Genomic DNA, 14,932 nt, shown 5'->3' with positions numbered 1-14,932 from the left:
ACGATTTCAGTTGCGGTTTACAACTTTCGCTTCGCTGCTCTTGATTTTGCTGCTGTACTCAATCCGTCGTGGTTGTCATTACTTTAAGTTTTTTGTTAGACGTCGTCTTGTTCTTTCTTTCCTTCCTATTTTCCATTTCTATGTTTCGGTCTCCTCCGGCCTGAAAATGTGGGCAGGCTCCGTGCCTCTTCCGGTGGCCCCCCCGGTTGCCAGCCTGCTCCTTACTTTCTGTTTCTCTCTTAATTGTGTATGTCTTCAAACTGAATACTACTACTACTACTACTACTACTACTACTACTACTACTACTACTACTACTACTACTACTACTACTAATAATAATAATAATAATAATAATAATAATAATATCTGTCTGCCCGTGAAAATAATTGTCATACTTGGGCGAACATTTGTTATTATGCGCCCTCAGGCAACAATCCGAAACCACTGACACGTCGTAATCTGCAAACAGAGGCCTGCACATTGTACATACCGCGTTTTGTGTTCCAGTTTACCGTTCTCGAAAAGTATACGAAAGCTTTGTTTACACATCTAGGCTGTGTTCTGCCTGTATATTTTTTAAGCTGCTCTTGATGTGCCCGTTCGTCCTTGCGCTTACGTCGACGATGTCTACATCGGGCCGCCTCCCCGTCCTCAGCTTCTCAGTCTGTATAGGGCTAAGAAAAGCAAAACGTTGCCCAACATCGCCAGTTGCATTCGAACCCGTGACCATGAGGCAATGAACGGTTGGAAATTCGGCCCTCTCACCACCTCTGCATAGCGCACCTTGGTCTCTTCGTAAATATTGCGCAGTTTCGCGCGCCATGCAGACTAAGAGAGGTATCGTCTTTGCATGTATTTCGAAAGCCACAAAAGCCAAAACTGCAGCTAAGGGAACCCACGTCGTGTGCACCGTAAATGAGATTTTTTTTTTTTCTTGACAAGATGCTTAATCTTCGCTTTGAGAGCGTGCCGCAGTTGCATTAAAAGAATTCAGAGGCGTAGCAACAGCTGAAAGCCTGCAGATTCTCTTGTTTCTTTTTTTTTTTTTTTGGCTTGCCGATTCGTCCGCCCGTCTGTCACCTGTACACCAAAAACTCCCCCGGCGCGACTCCATGCGCATGCGCGAAAAAAATAGATGCCCGCGGTTGGGTGTTCTAGTAGTAACGTCGTTGCTCTCCGTAGCACCCGAGAGCCCGCGCAGCAGTTTCTCTCCGGCTCCGAAATGGGTAGGGCGCGCGTCATACGTGCTCCTGAGGAGCAGGCAGCTTTCGATCAGCAACGCCGCGAGCAGAACCGGGAACGAGCTTCGCCTGCGCCGTGCCGATGCTGCAGCCCGGGCACAAATAAGAACAAGCTCATGCAGCTGAGCGCTAGCAGCAACGGCGTACCGAGCATGCGACAGCCTACCAAGCCGTCGTTTAATGAACCGTCGGGATTAACCTAGCTACAAACACCATGGCCGCACGTTCCAGCTTCCCTTAACCATCTGTACTGAGTGTTTTGGCGAATATTCTTTCTTTTTTGCCGTATTACCGCACGCGTTGAGATATAAGTCCAGCGTTCGTAAAACAGCTGAGGCCTAAGCTCAACCGATCTATATAACCACTGTGTAGGTGGCAAACGCTAACTGTGCTATACGGTGGTATGGAACACAACCTTCGCCAGGCAGTGTCTGCAGAAACCACGATACCGAATCGGCACAATTTTCGTCCGCTCGGATGGCTGTGCGGGCGAGCGAGCGAAGTGCATCCTCTACCGGAACGATGCCTGCGCATCTCCCATATAAAATGAAGGTTGCATCGACGAAACCGTTGCTTTGTACGGCACTGGTTGTGTAGGAGGCGCACGGGCGACCGCGCGCACGACCGCGAACGCTCCTGAGGAACTATAATGGGCACAGCGACGACTTGAATAGCGAGGAGGAAAAAAAATGAATAATAGCCCCGTTACGCTCAAGCCGTACAGATGCTGGGCCCGCAGTCGTGCTGTGCGGGGAAGCTGCGGCTTGATGTCACTGGAAAGGATTCGGGAACCCCCATCCTTTCTTGATGGTTTTGCTAGCAGCCTTTATAGCTGTCTCAACGACGTAATACCCGCGTGCGTGTGTTTTAGGACTCTCTCCCTCTCTCTCTCTCTCTGGTTTCGTTCCGTAATACTCTTGTTTCTAGTATTGGACGTATACCGCTAGACATTACGAGGCTCGGAGTGAGGCTCTGGGGACATCTTGAAGGCTTGCAACGCAGTGCGCGGTCTGTTTACCAGCGTCGTTTTGTCTGTGGCGAGGCTTTGCTTGCCGTGCTACGCTCAGTTCTTTGTTCCGGGGCCAAAAAAATCAAGTAAAGCGCCTTAAGGAAGACGGAAGAAGGGAGCTGACTCTGAGAGATACGTTTAGAACGCGCTCCGTTTACATACGCTATTTTTGTTCCCGCTATCCCAGACAGCGCGAGGCATTCGCGTGAACTTTTAACGCGCGATAGCAGCGCCTTCTTTAAACCCTATGTACTAAACTGTGTGTTACGACACAGTTCCTACAACATTTTTTTTTTCTAATTCTCCTTTATAGTGCACCAGCAGGCCCTGATTGCCGTCTCCGCTACAGTTGCTCATTCTTTTTTTAGGGGTGTACCACAACGTCCTGCAACCGGGTCCGGCGCGGTTTCTTATTACAATCGAACGCGGGTATATTGATTCTGAGGGTAATCACGAAAAAGTTCCGTGTCTAGTAATTCGATGTGTAAAATAAAAGCTTTATACAAACGATTTTCAAGGGGATTTTACGGCTGTTCGTAATGCACAATAGCTCGTTATATGTGGGTTCAATATATCCGGGTTCTACTGAATATATGTTCCCTTATGTCCCGGTGTTTTTTGACGGACTCCCAGTCTTTCAAATATTGTTTAGAGATTCTACCCGGCTTCTTCGTTGGCTCGTCGACGTGTGTTCACGTAACGCAAATGCCTTTGCGAAAGGAACTTGCACTCTGCGTTCGTAAACAGCCAGTCACGATTCATTAAATAACTTCGGGCGATTTAATTACGTGCCACAAACCACCATCTCCTTACGAGGCACGCCGTAGTGGTGGACGCCGGATTAATTTGGATCACCCTGGGGGTTGCTTAACGTCCTCAATCTAAGTTTAAGGACGTTTTTTCTATTTCGGTCGCCTCCATCGAATTGCACCCGCCACGGCCGGAGTTCGCGTTCCGAATCGAACCCACAACCTCGAGCCCAGCAGCGCATGCGCCATATCCACTCGGTTACAGCGGCACCGGCGGCGGATAATCAAGCACCATTGAACGACCACATATTCGTATGTTACTTCAAAGGAACATCGTTACACACTGTAAAATAATGTACACCCTAAAAAGTGAAAAAGGGTGTAAATGTGTCTATAACTGACGCCCTTATGGTGTCCGTTACATAGATAACGCTCTAAGGGTGTGAGTTATAGACACATTTACACCCTTTTTTCACTTTTTAGGGTGTAAATTCTTTACAGTGCAGTTGGCGATTGTAGCATGCGCCCTTTACATCCTTATTACGCACCAGTGACACTGCAGATTCGCGCGCCCTCGAGTGTGGGGAAATTAAACGTCCTTTTGGACACCTTGCGATCTTTCTGCCGAACTATACTATAACAAAAAAAAAGGGGGGGGGGGTATAGAGGCGAACGTTTCGGTCGTATACGGGAGATTGCGCGGCTTGCCTCCAACCTAACCATATCGCTCTGACGACATTCCAGAAGCGCCACCGCGCCCTTTCGGTGTTGCCAATGGCGCAATGATATATATATATATATATATATATATATATATATATATATATATATATATATATATATATATATATATATATATATATATATATATATATATATATATATATATATATATATATATATTCAACCCTGGAGCTTAAGTACATGCGTTCCTCGGGACTCGTCAATGGACCTCACATGGAAATAGATTAGAGAAAGATAACGGTCTCTGTTCGCGTAATACCTCCATATATAGCAATGCGCGCTCCTTTCTCAACCGGGACTTTTAAGAAGGCAGCGATGTGCCCTTCCCATAAGCGCCTCGCCGACGCGTTGAAACGATCCGCGTTAATTGACGCGTCAAGCGTTGGATCCCGCAAATCGAGCTCACGCGATCGTCATCTTCCACGCGTCGATCGCGGCGCGAGTCAAGACTCTGCGATCCTTCTTCGACCGTTGCTTTTCTTTCCCTTCAAAACGTAAAGACGCCGCCATTGGCTCACAGGCTTTCATATCTTATTTTTCAGGAAGGGTGTCCGCGAGACAAAGTATGTATATCGAGGGCGCGAGTCCCCAAGACGTACGCAGTTAATCGAATGACTTTAGGGATGAAGAAACGCTTGCCACATTTTTGGTTCCTGTTGTTTGTTTATTTCAGTGGCTATACAGTATCTTTGCTACCGAAGCTCTTTGACGGCGTTTCGACATCGAAACGGCACAAGGAATGACGAAAATCGAAGCGGGCGAGGTATAATCCCATCTCGTCTGCGCGCCATCGCGCCTGGCTTACACTGATGCGGGCAGTGTCGAAGCGGGTCTGACGGCGTATACGGTGACGAAACACTGCAGAGGCGCGAGACTCGTCGGCTTAAAAAGAAAAAAAAAACAAGACACGCAGAACACGGCGTCGATCACGGGCCTCCCAGAGATTGCGCGAGCTGGCACGTTTGCTGCTCAAACCTGCGCGTGCGCGCAATCTATATGGGAGGTCGTGCGCGGATTATATACCAACTGCTTGTTTATTGCGGCGGCCACAATATGTGCGGCAGGACTCATCCGTCTAATGCTCGACGCGCTATATGTTCTTGCGCCGAGTTTCGTATACCTCGACATACTGATTTCAGTGCGGAAAACTTAAGGTAAAGTCGATAGTTGCTTTTTTTACATATATGCACTGGGGTGGTGTTCCCCTGCGAATAGATATTAAAAAAAAAGGGAGGGGGGACTGGATTTTAGTGGTATTACGTGCCAGAACGACGATTTGATTGTGAGGCAGAGTTAAAAATAAAGACTGAAAGGCAGAGACTAAATAAACAAATGCAATACTAATTAACTTGCAGCGCAAATAACATCGCATTGCTTGTTTTTTTTTTCTTTGTACAAGTGTACTCTCCTTGGCAAGAAATAAAGGTGAACAAGTAGTCTCAATTTTCCTGGGCATCACCCGAAATGCGCACGCAAGACAAATGTACAGAAAAAGAGCAGAGCAAACGGAGCTATACGGTATATAAGGATTCATAGAAATGAGCTTGTTTATACGGCCCTCTATACGCCCGGGGTGGGTGTATACGTCTGCCACAAACACGCACGCACAGTTTTACTTTTGTTTCTATAGCGCTATATGCATCATATATATGGCTGCCGTTTAGGAAAAACCGCGGCCTGACGTCCGCCGGAGGCGGGAGCCGAGGTTTTCGCCGCGCAGCCAGCTATAGCGCACGCGTGTGTGTGTGTTCGTGCGTGGCTGGGGTTCGGCCGCCAGCGTATACGCGCCTGTCCGCGTCTCTTGTCGTCGCGGCGCGCCTCGTAATGTATTCGTCTCGCGCGATAACGCAACAGGGCCGCCTATACGGCGGGATCCCTTTTCGCCGTCGACGGAGAAGGCAGCTGCGGAGAGGCAGCTGCATGCTCCGATGGGCTGTGGAAAAAAAAAGAATGAAATGGGGGTGGGGGGGGGGGGGCGCTCTCGGATGCCACAGGCCGTCCGGGCTCATTCACTTTCTGGCGCTGGGATGGTGTGTGTCGCAACCGGTTGAACGAGCCGGCAAAAGGAGGCGAGTTAAAAAGAAAGCCTCCCCCGAATAAGTAAGGCGGCGGCGACGGCCAGATGTCGCCGGTGTGCTATAGTGAGAACGTATAGGCGGGCGTGAGGTTGCAGCGGTGCTTATACTTATGATTATTGTTTTTATTTATTGGCTCTTGAAAGTCGCAGACAGCCGGACGTGTTGGCGTCGACGTTATCCACGTTGCCTCCGTATTGCGTACGACCATGAGCCCGTTGACACCAGTGTATCCGGCTGGCGTTTCGAAATGGGTCCGATTGTATTGACAGACGATAAGGGGGAAAGGGTTGTCGGTGAGCCTGCTTTTCCTTTTTTTTTTTTTATCGCTATCTCCGATAACGGTAGACAGAGTGGAAAAAAGAAAGAGGCAAAAAAAAGAAAGAGAAAGAAACGGAGTACGTTTAGTTTCATTCACGGGCTCCGACGAACGTACGGCGTGTCGATGGGCGTTTATATGTTTGTGCGCCGCGCCTTCTTTTCGTGTGACGAGAGAGAGAGAGAGAAAGCGAGAGAGAGAGCTTTCGGCGTTACGAAAACGGCGGTGATTGTGATGGAAGCGAGATTGGAAACGGGGTCTGTCGTGAGGCCAGTCACCAATATCTTCGCTTTCTCATAAAGCGCGACGAGGAGAGTACAAAAAAAGGACAAATTGAAAAAAAAAATGTGAGAAGGCGCGGCGGCCAGAAAACTGGAGTGGCGTGATTCACAAGATTGGCAGCGCCTGCGTCCAACCCGAGTTTTGCTCGAGGTGTTGCGACATTGTCCGTCTTCTCCATTCTTTTTTTTTCTCTCTCGCTTGACTCACTCGCCGGCGACTTTGCCCTTGTGTCGCTCAGCCGCTGTTGACCGAGTCTCGAGAGGGTCCGGATGTGTGCAGGTCCCTGAGGCGCGGGCGGCAGTGTTTGTCCAGACCGGTACGCGTCACCGTTAAGGCGTTTCCGAAAAACGAGCCAAGAATTGTCGCCTTCTTTTGTTTCTTGCAAGAACCGCGGGCCACTGAATGCGGTGAAATTTTGAGAGCTGGTACCAGCAAACCAGAGGCCGGGCTCACGAAGCGCCGTATACGACATCTTTCTTGCGATTCCGCAGAGGGCGTGCGAGCGTTTCTTCTGTGGCAGTGTCCACAGATTATTTCTGTGGTCGATGCTGTCCATGTAGGCGCTTTATACACTCACCGCCTTATACTTATGCTTAGTTAGCAATAGGTCTAAATATTACGTGCAATGCTGAGCGATTCAAACGCGACACTGGGAGCGCATGGCTGCCGGTGCTTCATGCGCCACCGGTCGGCTCTGGGGCCACGGATCCGATGCGTCATCGTGTGCAATGAAAGCGAGAGCGCTTGTGACGCATTCTGACTATACATTTGGCCCGCCCAGAGCCCACCGCTGGCGCAACAAGCGCCGGCCCAGTATCCGACTGTCGCACTTCGATCGCCGAGCACTGTCCGTGCGAAAGGGAATGTGTAGAGGTGTGCTAAGGGCTTTCTGAGATTTCTGCCGGCAGGCCATGGGTCATTCCCAAATCCCTTCTCACCAGTGCACAATATGCCACGTGTAGCCATTGGGGTGGTCAATCTCAAAGCGCCCTTATAGAACAGCGATCGTGAACGTGATCCCTGATCAGCCGTCGCCAATCCTATATATACTGTAAGGCTTCATGGAATGAATAAGACACTTTCTTTTCTCCTTTCTTTTTTCTTGAAGGATTTGATCGCGTGTATCAATCATATACTACGTGCGCGGCTAGTAAGCCTTTCATTTGCAGGTCAACAGTGTGTTTGCGTTTGGTTTGCTTCACGTATACGTAGCGTCTTCGTCGTCGCTCCGACCAACTCACCTCATACCTTTCACGTATAGAATCGACTGCGCACGTTTTCTTATACGAAGCCGCGGCGATTCAAGGTCTGTTCGCGTGAGCTGCCGCGCTTCCGTTGCCCGCAGCTTCGTTCGCGCGCCCCTGTAATTGGGAGACCGGTGTTTCGCACCTCTGGGGCGATGTTTTAACCCCTTGTCGCGTGGGGGCCGCGCGCAAGTGAAGCGCCGGATCGCTTTTGACGATGATTGAGGCTGCAACGGGAGAAGCCACATGTGGCGAAGACGGCGGCGGCGGCGACAACGAGGAAAAGCACGCAAGAAGAAGAAGAGAGCGAAAGAAAGAGAGAGAAAAAAAAGATGAAAGTCGTGCTTTGCGGGGCTGCATGAGACGTTGAACGCGGTGGCTAGCTGCCTTCGGTATCCTCGGTGGCAACCTCCATCACCGGCTGTCGCGCACAGGAAGGCGGAAGGAGGCGATAAATACGGCAAGGAAGGAGAAAAAAAAAAGGAGAAGCAGATACGAGGAAGACGAGGAGGAAAAGGAAGCTAGGCTCTCGGTATAGCGAAATTCGCTCGCGCGCGCTCGAACGTCACCGGAACGGGGGCGGCCGCCGAGGAGCGTATGGTGCCGGAGGCATTGCGCGCGAGAGAACCGTTTCTCGCGCAGCGCTGAAGGATTGCAACAGCGAGGACGAAAGTGTGGCCGGGCACTGACATATTGCCGTCATATATCAACGTCTCTCTCTCGCTCGCTCTCTCTCACTCTGCCTCTTCGCGTCTTTCTTCGCGTGTCGTTCGACACCCGGCGCAGCTCGCTTGCTTGTCTTGCTTACGCCTCGCGTTCTGGAGAGCTCTCCCCCCCCCCCTCCCCACCGCCCTTTCCCTACCCAAGACCCGCCATTCTGTACCTTATTCTCTCTTCCGACGTTCGCAAGCCCTTCGAACTCCTTCCCTGGATCATTCTTTGTTGTCGCCGTGCGCGTGAGGCCTCTTTTCCATCCGTCGTATACGGGGAAGAAAGGATATCTGCCGTCTGAGGAAAATGGAGTGTAGGTGGCCCGAAGAATGAAGGGAGAAAGGGAAGGAAAGGAGGAACGAGAAAGTTATGGTACCTTTCACTTATCAGTGCCCCTTACACGAGTCGCAATCGATGCGCCACAGTGCAGCGCGGTTCGAATGCCTCTGACGAGGAGCTCTTCTCCGTGGTGTATAACGGTTGCGTTGTCGTTTCGGATTTACTTGCTCGCCGTTCAATCTCGCTACCCCGCTGTCCGGCGCCCCCTTCCCCCTTCGGGACGAGCCGCACGCCATAACAGACCTCGGTGGAGAGCTTGAGATCCCGCGTTTCCCGAATGGACATTTCCTTTCTCTCCTGTTTTACCCGCGCCGAATCGTCGTTCGGTTTCTTTGAAGTAACAAACTTGTAGACTGGCGCGCTTTCTTTCTTTCTTTCTTTCTTTCTTTCTTTCTTTCTTTCTTTCTTTCTTTCTTTCTTTCTTTCTTTCTTTGGAAGTGACTAATAGACCCTGCGAAACCGATGCATGTTCTTTCTTTGGTGAACTATCGTCCTTCGTTTATTGAGCACATTATTGTTCGCGGAAATGCCGGCGATACAGCAGTCGCCAACATTTTCCATTTCATCTAAATAAATCGATTAATGCATCACTGTGATCTGTGTCACCGAATGACCAGAGTCGTGAGAAGTCCGGGACTGTAAGTTTAGAGCAAGTATCAAACCCTAAAAGGACTTTTTGGAAGCGGACAGTAAAGGGACCCTGAATACACATATTATACTTAAGAACCACCTCCTTGTCAAGCAGAACACGAAATAGATGGTTACACCAGAGAGAGAGAGAGAGAGAGAGAGAGAGAGAGAGAGAGCTGTGTCATCTTACCTAGTTTTGTCCTTTCTTCTTCCTACACTCTGGCCTACTTCTCTTAGCGCGTAATCGCGAGTCTCTGTTGATGTCCGCTATTTCGGCTCCTTATGCGCCCGGCGCGAATTTTCTCCTGAACCAAACGACGCCTAAGTGAAAGGGGAATAGAAAGTGCTCTGGGGGACGGGAAAATTGAAATTTATAACCGCGCACACGTATAAAGGGTGTGCTACGCACCAAATGTGCCGGAGTTATCCGCATGGACTGAAAAAGAAAAAAAGAAGGGGGGGGGGGGTAATGCTCGGTCAACGATTTCTCTCAAGGCGGGCACTTTTCTCGAGACAGTGGATCTACCGCCTTCCTCTTCTTCCTTCTGTCCCCCTCGCGTTCCGTCTTCTTCTCCTAGGCGGCTTTTCTGGGATTTAGAATGAACCGAGAGAGGCCACCCTTTCTCCGTCTGTAGTTCATTTGGAGGGAAAAGAATTTGCTGGGGGTCCATTTTTCTCTTTGAGTTGCTGTCCTAACTTATTTCTTACCTTTCTTTCTCACTCACTCTTTTTCATTTTGTCTGCCTCTTCGCGAAAACAGCGATCATTCTTGGCTCGCCCGGTTCTCTTGCTCCTCCTGTCCTACAGAAAGCCTAATGTCTACGCGTCGCTTGAAGTGTTCTCGTTTATTTATTTACTTTATTTTGTTTACGGTGGCGATCGGCCGAAGCCATCCGTAATTGTGTTGTGCAGAGTAGCCCGCCGAGTCCGAACTTCTCGAGCCTTCAAAGTAGCTCTTCAAATGCCGCCGGCGATGCGCGGGAGGAAAGGAGGGAACGTCTGGGAAGAACGAGAAAGATCGAGAAGAGGGAGAGGAGACATGAAATGGGTTAAAAGATAAAAGACTTGAAGTAAAAACGTGAAAACGCGAGACGAAGAACAAGTGTTCGACGTGTGGCAAGCCGCCTTCGCGTTCGGCTTCCCCTTTGAAAGGCTCTTACTGAGGGAAAGATGACTCTGCAGGAGCGGTGAGTTTACGAAGCAGGCCGGTCTTGGAAGGGGTAATGCTGCTCTTCGCTGAGGCCGGTTATTTTTGCTGGTACGTGCTACTGCTAGGAATGAAGAGCGTAATGTTAACGCACGCCGGCTTGTATTGTTCTTCCGAAATTTTTCTTGCGTTTCTTTTTTCTTCTATCGGAGAAACGGCGCTGGGTGGAGTCGGAGTCTCGGCATTTGCAATCTTCGTAAAGTGCGAGAGGTACAAGTAGTACTACTGATAAGAATCGCAGCGTAGAAAAAGGAAGCCGTATATGTTTCTGTAGGTTTATTTGATATGTTGGGCGGACGAGACATGCGTATTCCGCATTGTCGCTTGAAAGCGTGTAACCTTATCGCGTGTCTTGGTTTAATGTTTCGGTAAACGCTCTATGGTTTCCGTAGTTAGCGTAATCATTGTCTCTCGGTTAAATGGAACCCCAACACTTATTTGTCTTTCAGGAACAGTTACTCAGCCCTGCTGTCTTGCATTAACTCATAATTTCGCCTTTCTTGTAACTCTACCTTGATCTGTACATATTCTGTACTGTCGATATTTTACTACACGGGGGCAGCATGAATGCATCCTGATTGTCTTGCAGGTAAATAGGGAGCGTAATGCGTTTCAGATGCTTTGCGTCTGTCTTTTAAACTATTTATTGCTCGATTTTTGTATTGAATCAATGTTCGCGACTACTTTAGATGTATTTTTTGTAGTTAACGTTTAATGGAGGACAGCTTAACGTCTAATAACCAAACTTCCTTGCGTTTTACTATTCCTGAAACTTGCCACTTACGCAAAGGCACCAAACACAAATATTCACTCAAGCCAGTATGATGCGGCTCACTGCTAACTAGCAAAATTGGTGAATTTCAGGTTATGTGAAAGCAAAAGAAGGGTTCGTAATTGATGAACCAGTGCCCTGTGAAGTTATGAAAGGCTGGTAGTAGCGTGCAGGACGTTCGTGTGTTTTGTGACCGTTACATTCCTCTAAAAAATTATATTATGTCGTTTGAACTCTTCGTTGCGCTGCAAGATCTTTATGCAAGAATTGCTCTAACTGCTGTACATATGCCCGACCACACACACACACACTTATTTTTTTTCTTCTGATGTCCTCGCTCTGCACTCAGGTATGGGCTGAGTTGTGGCCTGCGGTTTCTCAAAACACGTTAATATTCAAAAAGGATCGCAATGTCTGGCGCGTCCTGGCGCTGAAGTCATCGCCGCCGCAGCGTGCAGATATATCGCGGATATATATTCAGCCTTAAAGTTTTATTGCGGTAACAATTATATGGACGCTCCAGGCGCATTTCTGCACTTGGCGTCGCCGTGAGGTTCTGTATAAAGTCCAAGGGCGATAAATCATCGCCACGCGCCGTATGTGAGAGTGAAAACCGGGGATCGCGGCTCAATCTCGCGCACGCATCGAGGGAAAGCGTGGAGGAAGCACGCCGCCTTCCTTCGCGCGCAAGCATTGGGGGGGAGGGGGGGGAGGACGTTCTTCTCCGGTCTGCACGGGCGGCCGCATTCGTCTGGCCGGGCCGCTGTATGTTGAAAGCTATCTGCGATCCTGCCCTGCACCGTTTTTTCGCGACTTAGTTCGTGTTAATGTGAGCGGCTGCACGAAGGTACATTCGCTCGCTGCCGCTGCCGCGTTTCCTCACTACAGCGTTTTGACAGCAAGCTTCCGCGGTCATCGAGTGAGATGTGCTCATGTTTTCTTGTGCGCGCGCGACACCATGCTTGTTAATTTACTTAGCATGCCTATGTTTGCAAGTTTATACGGCCGATAAAACTATTATTCTTACTTTGTAAGAATAATAGTCCACTACGTTGCTATCACAATCGATTCTCCGCCCTTCGGGCGTAACTGCGATTTTTTTTCTAAACGTGCTTCTTCCATGATACTCAATGATATTGAACTCATTCTGTATGAACAGACGTTGTTTTGGAAAAAATAATAGCGAAGGGGCATGTATCGGGGGGGGGGGGGGGGCTGCCCAAGTGGCACTGTAACTGAGCCCAATTGTCTCGCCAATATTATTTCTCGATTATCGGCCAATGTTGGCTCGACGTTGGCTCGTCGTTGGCTGGAGGCTGACCTACGTTAGCTCTGTTCTTTGTGCTGCTGGGGGGGGGGGGAGGGGGTAGTATGATTGGATGCTTTCATTTAGTGAGCTGCACAGTGCTTGTTTGATCGGGCGCATTTGGCCGAATGCTTCGTTTTCTCTAAGCCAAAGAGTCCTGTTTCGGAGACGATGGCTCAGTAATTTAGCGCTTATATTTGGCAGCTTTATTTTGTTTGTTCGTTATTGTTGTTTCGTTTACCTAACTGAAGGGTCGCGTCTCACGCAACTAATTTCCTTTCGTATCTCTGTTCGTTTTTTTTTTTTTTCGCCTGTGCAGGATGGCAGTCGGGGAGACCTGGACGGCCTCGCGAGACGGTACGCGGAGGAGCTGCGGACGCACTTTCAGGACGTTCTCGAGAGACTCGAAGAACTCCGGAAGCGACGAGTGGCTGCCGACTTTGCTCAGCTTCCGGTACGCCACTTCCGCTTATCCCTGCCAGCTTTCTAGCGGCGCGGCTTGGAGTCCTCCACGCACATCTTTTTACTAGCACGCCCTCCCCACCCCCCCCACCCCCTTCCCCTTGTCGCATTGCTTTTCTCTAGACAGTGATCAGTTGTTTTTGCTGATCGGTAAAGTACTTGACCGGGTGTATAAGGAGCGGTATTGTACGGCTCAGTTACAGATACACCAACAGGCAGACGACTTGTTTGGTTTAGTAACAAATTACCAGTGTAAGCAAAATACAAGGACAAAAAAATAAGATACAGTAGCGTAAGCAAAATACAAGGACAAAAAGAAAAATATACGACAGGAGGAGTCGTTCTTGTTTGTCGCTTTGAATTGTTTGCGCTGTTAATCTGTTACCGCGAGTTAGCAGCTATCCCAAACCAACACTTTGCTGCTTTGCTGCTTTGCTGCGTTCTTCGCTAACTGGCGGTTTTGTTTCGGTCTCTTATGTTTAACAATAGTGGAAAATCTGTTAAAATAAACAACTTCGAACAGCGACAACAAGAGCAGGTGCGGTTTTTGATAATTACAAAAAATAGGTGTCACTCGTCTTTTTATTATTACTTTATTTAAGGACAACGTCTGCTGCATATTTGTGAATCTCTCAAAAAGCGCAGAACTGATGAAAGGAACGGAGTCACGGCGGCCCTTTCCGAAAAGAAAGGTAATGAAGTTAATGAAACGCAATGCAGACCAACACGGGACTGGCACTTCTTTTGCCTTTTGAAATGAGATTGCTCGCTCGAACCCTTCGAATGTTCGCGCTAACAAACGCCGCGCGAAGAAGTCGTAAGGTTTATTTGAGTATCATATTTTGACAGCTATCGTGTCAGTGGCTCGCGTTAGGGTTGAAACTGCAAATCGGCGCGCGAGATTCTGCGGTGGCGGGCGTCGCTACCACAGCCTAAATCTCTCTGGCCTGTAGACCGCAAGAGGCGAACTAATGCTCTGGGGGCTCTTAGGGCGTATGGTAACGTATGGAGAGGCAAGGACTGTGTACCGTGTTAGAGACACTGTTAGTACAAGCTTTTCTTTGTTTGATTTTTTAAAATTCCCATGTGCCTTCGCAGCATACCCTCGCGACATTAGAGAGAAAGAAAGAAAGAAAGAAAGAAAGAAAGAAAGAAAGAAAGAAAGAAAGAAAGAAAGAAAGAAAGAAAGAAAGCAGCCGGTCCCTGTCACAGCAGAGTACACTATGACTTAAGTATAGAGGCAAGTTAGAGGAGTCTGGGGGATTAGCGGAGAAGAGTGACAGTTTTTTTGCTTGCATTTGCCGCGCTGCATTTTATCGTGTGGCTGAGAAGTGTCAATCGGAAAAATCGGCGGACCTATGGCGACAGAATTTGAGTATGTACTCCTCGAAACTGTAGCATTAAGGAACGCACAGCGTTTCTGCTACATGAGATACACGAGTTCGTCAATTCTCGGCTGCGATTGCGCAATTGGAACTTCTTACCTAAAGGTACTAAGTGCAAGGCTTTACGGGGTGGAAATTGTAAACAGGTGCCATCCCACTGCGATTTGGCGTGCAGTTAACCGTCCGCTTCTTCCAGCAAGCCAGCCGGCGTGGCTCTTTTGTCCTATCTGTCGCGAACTAAATTAATAAGGATTTTTTTTTCTACAAAGAAAAAAAGACAGCTTGTTTATCTAATTGCGTACTCTCCGTTGTAGACCCCTGACAATGGCGTTGCTAGGCTTCGCTCGAGGTCGCGGGATCGAATCCCGGCCTCGGCGGCCGCATTTCGCTGGGGTTGAATCGCAAGAATGCCTGTGGTACCTGGGTGCACGTTAAACAAACCCAGGTGCTCAAGAT

The 14,932-nt window shown here is 49.0% G+C and overlaps 1 protein-coding gene across 3 annotated transcripts in view; it reads left to right on the top strand.

Moving 5' to 3' along the window:
- The window catches only part of LOC142585302 (SAM and SH3 domain-containing protein 1-like), a 302,724-nt gene that overhangs the window by 99,693 nt on the left and 188,099 nt on the right, over nucleotides 1-14,932 (top strand). For all 3 annotated transcript variants that reach the window (XM_075695955.1, XM_075695954.1, XM_075695952.1), the window contains exon 2: nucleotides 12,949-13,083. In XM_075695955.1, coding sequence (XP_075552070.1) covers nucleotides 12,949-13,083 — 135 coding nt within the window. The remainder of the gene's footprint in view (nucleotides 1-12,948; nucleotides 13,084-14,932) is intronic.

This window comes from Dermacentor variabilis, chromosome 6 (genome assembly GCF_050947875.1).
Source record: "Dermacentor variabilis isolate Ectoservices chromosome 6, ASM5094787v1, whole genome shotgun sequence".
In the NCBI taxonomy this organism is placed as follows: Eukaryota; Metazoa; Arthropoda; class Arachnida; order Ixodida; family Ixodidae; genus Dermacentor; species Dermacentor variabilis.
Note: the sequence above shows the minus strand (reverse complement) of the source record. Positions and strands in the feature narration are given on the sequence as shown.